The sequence below is a fragment of the Citrus clementina genome, unplaced genomic scaffold (assembly GCF_000493195.1).
Source record: "Citrus clementina cultivar Clemenules unplaced genomic scaffold, Citrus_clementina_v1.0 scaffold_4, whole genome shotgun sequence".
NCBI classification, from domain to species: domain Eukaryota; kingdom Viridiplantae; phylum Streptophyta; class Magnoliopsida; order Sapindales; family Rutaceae; genus Citrus; species Citrus x clementina.
This window is the reverse complement of record NW_006262274.1, coordinates 2,576,243-2,585,037: the sequence shown is the minus strand read 5'-3', so window position 1 is coordinate 2,585,037 and position 8,795 is coordinate 2,576,243. Positions and strand designations below refer to the sequence as shown.

General features: G+C 37.4%; 1 protein-coding gene across 1 annotated transcript; it reads right to left on the bottom strand.

Moving 5' to 3' along the window:
• Positions 1-594: 594 nt before the first annotated feature.
• Positions 595-1,593, bottom strand: LOC112098910 (glutamic acid-rich protein-like). The gene has a single exon (XM_024185591.1). The coding sequence runs from the start codon at positions 1,591-1,593 to the stop codon at positions 595-597; it is 999 nt and encodes a 332-aa protein (XP_024041359.1).
• Positions 1,594-8,795: the final 7,202 nt, after the last annotated feature.

Sequence of the window (8,795 nt, the reverse complement as noted above, 5' to 3'; positions counted from 1 at the left end):
TACCGTACGAAACAAGTAAACTCAATCCTAATGTTTCTCCTACTTTTCCTTGCTATGCCAACGTTACCCAAAAACAGAACTATAAAAACAGAACCGACATTATACCCTTCATCTCTTGTATTCCAAATGAGGTTATTGTACATTGGGAAGGTGTTAATTAGGGAGAAGAAGCAACTAAAAGTAGCAATTATACCAGAAACTTAATCAAAATATTGTGACAGAGAAAATAAAGAACTAACAGGAATCAGTAAATCACAACCAAATTAGTCACCATAATCTGCATCAGCAATAGCATATGCTATCTGAAAGTTTATTAGATGTTTAAAGGAACCAAAAAGAACGTACACAACTTCTGAAACATCTACAAGACTGCTAGCTAGCTCTTCAAACTGAAGTTCAAAACAGAGCCATGATGATCACAAGCTCACTCATTACACTGATGAATGAATAGAAGGAACAATTTGATCATCAACAAAAGTTCTGACAAAATAACTAAACTGTACTAAAAACTGCAGAGACATTTAAAGCCCACATCAAAAAGTATTTAACTTGCTACAATGAGTAGTCCATAGCCAGATACCTTTTCTGCTTTCACTACATCCTCCGCTGCTTCTTCGCTTCATTCTCCTGCTCTTCCTTCAATTTCTGTAGATACTCATCCAAATCATCAGTACGGAAACCTTCATCAAGAGAAGGCAGATCTTTTATATTCGAAATTGTCTGGTCCAACTCCAAAGAACCCTTATCTCTTGCTTCTTCATCGGCACCATCAAGATTGCCGACAAACCCATCAAAAACTTGATAGTTTTCTTCTTCTTCATCTTTGGACTCTTCTTGAGATTGTTCATGAATGTTCTTTGGCTCTTCTTCTTCATCTCCATCTCTTGCATCTTCATTAGTACCGCCAAGATTGCCACCAAACCCATCACCAACTTCTTTTGCTACTTGATCAGTTTCTGCAATCTTGGTACACACTTGCTTTTCTTCTTCTTCTTTTTCTTTAGACTCTTCTACAGAGGGTGCAACAGTCACTGGCTGTCGTTGAGTTGAATCTTCAAATGAATTTATCTTGTTCCAGAGAAGTCTCATCGCCACCAGGATGTCTTTCTTTGCTTTATCCTTGTCCATCACCACCAGAAGTTGTTCATCCAAAAACCCACCACCAAGATTCACCTTATCTTTCATCATATCCTCCACAGGATCCGTCAACTTACAATCCTTCTGCAACTTGCACAGTCTTTTCCCTAAACCCTTAAAATCACTTGATGGAGAATCAACAATTTCACAGTAATCGACTATCAACTTTTCAAATCGAACATCACTTCGTCCACCACAGTAGTTACGAATGGCCTTAGAGAGTCCCTTCAGAAGATTGATATCTTCGGACAAGATATCATGATATTGTTGCACTGTAACATCCCTTGCAATTCTATCATCTTTAGCACCCACTTGCTCTTGCTTGTTTTCTCCTCCTTCTTCTTCTTTTGTCTGTTCTTGAGAGGGTGCAATGTTCTGTGGCTGCTGTTCTTCTCCTTCTCCTTGTTGTTGCTGTTCTGCGGCCGCTCTCCTTCTCGTTCTCCTTGTTGAACTCATTTCTTTCAATTTTCTTTTACTCAGAAAGAGTGAGGGTTTTGAAGGAGGTTTCTTCGATGTTCAAGAAATATAGCAACTCGGAGATTCAAGATTCATTTATGAGAAGTCCCATTTCTGTTATCAGGAATCTTATTGGCCTTTTATTAGGTGCTACAGTGCACACACGATGGATTGCTTTACAACCGTTAAACTCTCAATTGAGTCGATCTTTTTCTGTGCATTTGATTGAAACTGAACCATCAATCCTATATGAAGCTGAATACAAAGTGTACAATTTTTTTATCACTAATGCTTAGCGCATTTTGCTCGCTAGCCAACAGGCCGCTGAGCCAGCATGCTTTGTCACGTGCGGTCAAGCTCGGTCAACAATCGGTTAGGCAGTTAGAAATGGCGGGAACTCACCTGGGTTTGGTTGGCAACAGCCTTTGTGAGTGAGTCAAATCGATTAGACTAGTGTTTTGAACATTTTTAAAAAAAAATGAAAATGATATTTTAAATTTGGTAGTTTTAAGACTCGAGATAATGGACCATTATCTCGGCAATAATATGAGCCAAGCTAGCATTTACGGTGAATCTGTGCTTGATTCAAGTACACAGAACATAAAATAAAGTAGGTCTTGGATGAATCAAACAGTGGCAAAATATTTATAATATAAGAGATGAATTAATCAACTGATGGCGTCCCTTAAATTTGATTTCTAGTTATCTCTATTCATGCTTCGCGTCTCATAACCGTGGCTCCCATTGTTTGGGTGTTACTATCTTATTTTTTTTCAAATTTAAGTTTTCTTGGGCTTTGTCCCATCACCGTGTGTGCCCCAAATCAGTATAAAACATCTGAACTGTTTCAAGGTTCGAATACTTTAACAGCCCAAACCCAAAAATTAAGTTTTGTTATTGGACTTTACAACTTAAATATATCAAATTAAGTGTGAGAGCCTATGATTTATAAATCATTCCGGAAACTCACTCGCCAATGAATATATTACAAACATATCTACTATGCTTTTGGGACGGAGTCAGTTCTATATGGGCGCCTTTGTTTAGTCTGTTCATGGCGTGCTGACCCCAATGTAGAGCCATGGACAATAAAGGAATACGGAGTGGAGTCAAGTTGGCAGAAGCTCTTTCGATTAGCTGAGAATTTTCACGAAAATAATTATCACTACAACTTGCGGCCTCTATGCTTTTACAACACAATTAAGAGCTGATCAGGATGATGAATTTGTCTTCTTGAACAATAAGAATGAATTGATAAGGTTTGAGGCTAAAGACAGGATACTTGAACGTTTGATCATTTGTCTTTCCCGTGTAGCTCAAGCAATTGTGTATGAAGAGTCTGGTTTCACCCTACGTATGATAGATAGTCTGATCTATAATACATGTATGCACTTACCAAAACAGAAATATAAAAACCACTCAACAAGTTCAACATTATGCATTAATAGCAATCCAATAGATCTCTTTGTTCGATGAAAATGTAGAATGAATTGGAATTGAAACATTGGGAAGCTGTTAAAATAAGAGATGCTAGAATCAACTACAACTAGCAATGGATACCAGAGACTTTAACAGAAAATATTATGGCAGAGATAATATGGAACTAACAGGAATCACTATCAAATTGGTCACTATATATTTGAAAAGAACATCAACTCCCTAGATAGTCAATTAAATGCTTAAAGGAACCAAAAGAACATATACAGTTTCTGAGACAACCCCAAGACTTCTTGCTAGATCTTCAATTTGAATTCCAAAACAGCGCCATGGTTATCACGAGCTCAAAATCATTACACTGATGAATGAGTAGAAGCAACAAATGATGCCTCCAACAATATTTGAGTACTGTCTCTTGATACCATGTCTTGCTTTACTGTTCCTTGTTCACTTTTCCCCGTTAGAATCTTGAACTGATTTTATCTTGTTCCAGATAAGTCTCAGGATGTCCTTGTCCATCACCACCAGAAGTTCCTCATCTTGAGTACGCCGAATTGTGTGCTTCAAAGAAGAGAAAAAACCTTGATCATTTGTTGGGATCTCATTTAATCATCCATACCAAGGGCCTTTGAAACTAGAGGTTTCTTATATGTTCAAGAAATATGGCGACTCTGAGAGATTCAAGATTCAGTTATGAGAAGTTGCTCCCCTTATAGAGCTTCAGTTACGTGCTACAATGCACACTTGAAAGATTGCTTTACAACGGTTAGATTCTCAACTGAGTCCTTCTCGACGTCTTTGATCGAATCTCAACCATATCCTAGATTACACTCCATCTGAATCTGATGATCAGAGACTCCATAACCGTAACCTCCAATTACTTAACCACCTTAGCTCCCTTAATCAGTTTCGACTTTCGATTGCTTTCATACATTGGTCCTGTAATCCTGTTGAAGTCGACCGCAAATCAGACCGAACGACGACGTCTTTTACTTACTACAGCACAGTTTGCAGTACCGTCTATTTCCGCACGACTCGTCGGTGACATCGCTGTAAGGACAGACGACACAATTTTGTTGTCGTTTATTTGTACTTAGGTAATGCACGCGCAAATCACGTGCAGTGCTTAAATCAGTTAAAGACCAAAACGACGGGGATTTTAGCGTTTTTGTCCACTCAAGCTTGGTTAAAAATTAGTTAGGGTGACTTTAGACATGGCGGGAACTCACCCGGGTTGTTTAGCTAATAATAGCAACAGCCTTTTGAAGACAGCCCGTCTAAAATTTTTATTGTGTAAGATTAAATTATTGTTAGTCAAATCATTGAATTCTAGCAATCAAGTTTTTAAATTGATTATTGATAGATCATAGATTAGAAGGAGTTATTTTCATGAAAGAGAAGGAGAAATGCTGAACCAATTGTCCAGATTATGTTAAAAGAATCAACTGATATTAGAAATGATACCAGAAACTTAACTTAAAGATTGCGAGAGAGAAAGAGCATAACTATGAGGAATCACAACCATATGCTTGAAAATAACATAATTAAATTCCCTAGGATATATTGAAAGGAATAGAAAGATCTCTTTGAACATAATTGACTTCTAAATGACTTAGAAACCTAATGGGCTCAGAAAACATAATCTGCATCAAGAAAAGCATGCAGTGCCAGAAAGAGTATTAGAAGTTCAATGACCAAAATAAAATTCATTTTCTGAAAATTCTACAAGACTTCTTCTCAAAATGAATTCCAAGGACAGAACCATGATTAAAACTCTCTCTCTCTTCTTTTCAGAGTTTAATAGAAGGATCAGTTTGATCGTCTTCAGAAGATCTTAAAACAAAGTGACTAAACTATATTACACAAACTGTAGAGACAATCAAAAGCCAGCATAAAAAAATATCCAACTTGTTGCATTAAGTAGTCTATCGCCAGATACCTTTTGGCTTCATCACCACAATTCAGCGTCCCTACTTGTTCAGCTGCTAGTTTGCTTCAATCCGCCCTCTTCCTTTAATTTCTGTATATACTACTCCAAATCATCATCCCAAAAAGCTTCATCAAGAGAAGGCAGATCGTTCATTGCAAAGCCAACGGCCCCCGAGGTTGAAGGCAGATCATTTGATACTGTACTACTGCCCACCAAATAAAGCGTATCTACCTTTTGATCTCCGAAAAGTATTGAACTCCAGTATTGATCTTTCTCTAGATCAGGGAGTTTCAAGTTATCCTCCAAAGCAAAAGCCTCCAAGTTTGAAGGCGAATCATTTATCCTCCACATTGTCTCCTTTCTTGGGATCCTTTCATCTGAAAACCCATGAAGATTCTCACTTTTCATAGTTGATTCACTATTGCCAAATGGTGAATCAATGGCCTTCAAGAGGTTAATCTCAGTGTCGATATCAACTTTGCTCCTCAAATTTTCAAGATAGCGTCGACGTTGATCAACTCTTGCATCTTTAGCACCATTCTTTTTCTCCATTTGAATATCAACATCAAGATTGCCGCCAAACCCATCAGCCACTTGATTGTTTTCCCCTTCTTCTTCTTCTTTAGGCTCTTCTTCTTCATCTTCATTAGCATCATCAAGATTGCCGCCAGACCCCTCACCAGCTTCTTTTTTTTCTTGGTTATTTGTTGCAATTGTAGCACCATCAACATTCTTTTCCTCGCCCACTTGCATCTCTTCTTCAGAGGGTGCAATACTCATTGGCTGTTGTTAAGCTGAGCCCATTTCCTTTTTTTTTTTTTTTTCTTCAGAAAGAGTGAGGGTTTCGATGAGGTTTCTTGGAAGGGAATGCCTTGACAGAGACGTTATGAGAATTGAAGTTTGGCGCTCTCTCATTTCTGTTACCAGGAATCTTATTAAGCTTCAATTTGGTGCTACAGTGTACATTTGACTTGATAGATTGCTTTATAACCGTCAGATTCTCAATTCAGTCTCCCTCACAATTTCTAGTTGAATCTCAACCATCAATCATAAGTGGAACTACCTTAGCTCGCTAAAACAGAGTTTTGAGGCAACAACAAAAAAAATAATAATAATAATACCGTTCTTATGATTGATGGTTGGGATTCAATCAGATACTAAATTGAGAATATCTGACGGTTCTGAAGAAATGCATTAAATACGCACAATGGCACGTGATTAAATCTGAGTAAGATTCCTCCTAACAGAAAGTTTATATATTTCTTTACATTCTGCTAAACATTATTTAGTGAATAAATAAAAATATGATGTTGATGGCTTCAATATATGTGTTTAGTTCATTTTACACTGAACACACACCGCCAATCCTGAAACACACACTGCCAATCCTGAAAAATAGCAACAGCTTTCAGAAAAAAAGGGTAGCTGCTAAGGATGCAATTAGGTAAAGTGAAGCATTAACAATCAATACCAGATCTCGTTTCATGAAAATTTGGCATGCGCTCAAATTCAACTGTTAATATAGGAGGAGAATCAACTAAAAGTAGACTTAACATAAAGATACAAGTAACAAGACTCGCAACCAAGTCTACTAGATGTTTAAGGAAACAAAAGAACTTCTATGAAATTTCTAAAACAACTACAAAGACTACAATCGGTATATACTAGAGAAGTCTCATCACCTTTATGCTGCTTCATTCTTGTCTTTCTCCGATTTCGGCTGAGGATGACCCAGTATATCTCTCACACTATCGAGTTCTTCATCTTGAGTACGCCAACATTGTATGCTCCAAAGAAGTAATTCCATTTGCGGTTACCGTAGAGCTCGAGCAATTCCATACGAAAAGAGCCTGGTTTCACCCACCGTATGAATGTATGATAGATAGTCTGACATATGATAGATCAAAAGTTGTGTTTGCTTTGAAGTTGGTAAGTGATATTTTGGTTATTCATTCAATAATGGTTTCCTTATGTATTAGTAACAGTCAAAAAGACAGTTTTCTGTTACCGGGAGTCTTATTGAGCTTTAGTTGGGTGCTACAATTCACACTTGATAGATCGCTTTTCAACCGTTAGATTCTCAATTGAGTCATTTTAGAGGTCTTCGATCGAATCTTAACCAACGATCCTAAATAACACTCAATCTGAATCTGATAAAAGGAGAGTCCACAACTGTTCTCCCTCAATTACTTAACCACCTTAGCTCCCCTAATCAGTTTCGGTTGCTTTCATACATTGGTCCGGTAATCCTGTTGAAGTCGACCGCAAATGAGACCGAACGACAGCGTCTTTTACTTTTCTACGTGACAGTTTGCGGTATCGTCTATGTCTACACGACCCGTCGGTGACATTGCTGTAAAGATAGACGACACAAGTTAACTGTCGTTTCTCAATACTATCCTGATAGCACCAGGAAACGTAACATATCCTAACAGCATAAGGAAATCATCAGGTGCTTATATAGCCTCCTGTTCAAAACTTACGAATCTTTCTGTGTCTCTCTCTCGTGTCTCGACTGAAATCTTTGTGCATTAATGGGGAAGAGGAAGTCAAGGAAGGCGAAGGCTGTAGGTGTTAAGAAGACGAAGGGAATGCAGAAACTGGATACTCAATTCCAATGTCCATTCTGCGGCCACGGAACGAGTGTTGAATGTCGTATTGACAAGAAGATTCAGATCGGCGAGGCCTTTTGTTGGAATTGCCTTGAGAGGTTTTGCACCCAAATCCATGCTTTAACCGAACCCATCGATATATATGCTGAATGGATCGATGAATGCGAACGAGCCAACAACAGTTGATTAATAATCTCCATTCATTCATTCATCCATCATGATTCGTCTACCAAACATATCAGAATCAGATGCTTGATGATTAGTTCACGCATGCTACCGTCTAAATATTAGATTTCTTTTCTACCGTATTTTTGTTAACAATGTAAAATTAGTATTAATGAAGTCAATTTATTTTTCTCCACTACTAGCAGATCCGACTTGCTATGTGTCTCTCTGAGTGTTAATGGTTAGAGAAGAATCAACTGAAAATAGCAATGACACCAGAATCTTAACCTAAAAGTTGTAACAGGAACCACTTGATCATGCTTTGGCAATTAATGGCTTATTACACATAGTCCCGAAACTAACAGTAGCAATTATACCAGAAACTTAGCCCAAAGATTAAAACAGAGAAAAATAAAGAGATCACTACCACTAGCTCACTTATTACACAGATGATGAGCAGGGGCAATAATTAATTCGATCATCATCAAAATTACCAAAACAAAATGGCTAACAAAAAGGAACATTGGTAAAAGATACTTGCAAAACACCTATCGCATGCATTGCCTCTCAAATTCTTTATACCCGGGTCTGTATATTAACATCAAACATATGCCCTTATTTGATGAAAATATGGCATGATTTGAAATCAAAACTGCATCAAACTACTGATATAGTAAGAGAATCAATTAAAATTAGAAACGATACTGGAAACTTCTTTGAGGTATCACAACCAAATTATTCACCACATATTTGAAAAGAACAAAATTAAATTCACTAGGAAATATTGAAAGAAAAGGAGGAACTCTTTGAACATAAATGACCCCCAAATGACTTAGAAATCTAGTGCTCAGAAAATATAATCTGCATTAAGAAAAGAATGTAGTGCCAGAAAGTGTATCAATAGAAGTTCAACGAACCAAAAGAAGATTCATTTTCTGAAAAATCTACAACACTTCTTCTCAAATTGAATTACAAACAGAACCATGGTTAAAACAATCCTACTTTTTTTTTGGGGGGGAGTTCAATAGAAGGTTCAATTTGATCATCATCGAAAGCTC

What these genes read in the sequence shown, in the direction of transcription:
- LOC112098910 (XM_024185591.1), bottom strand. Translation starts at nt 1,593, where the DNA reads ATGAGTTCAACAAGGAGAACGAGAAGGAGAGCGGCCGCAGAACAGCAA.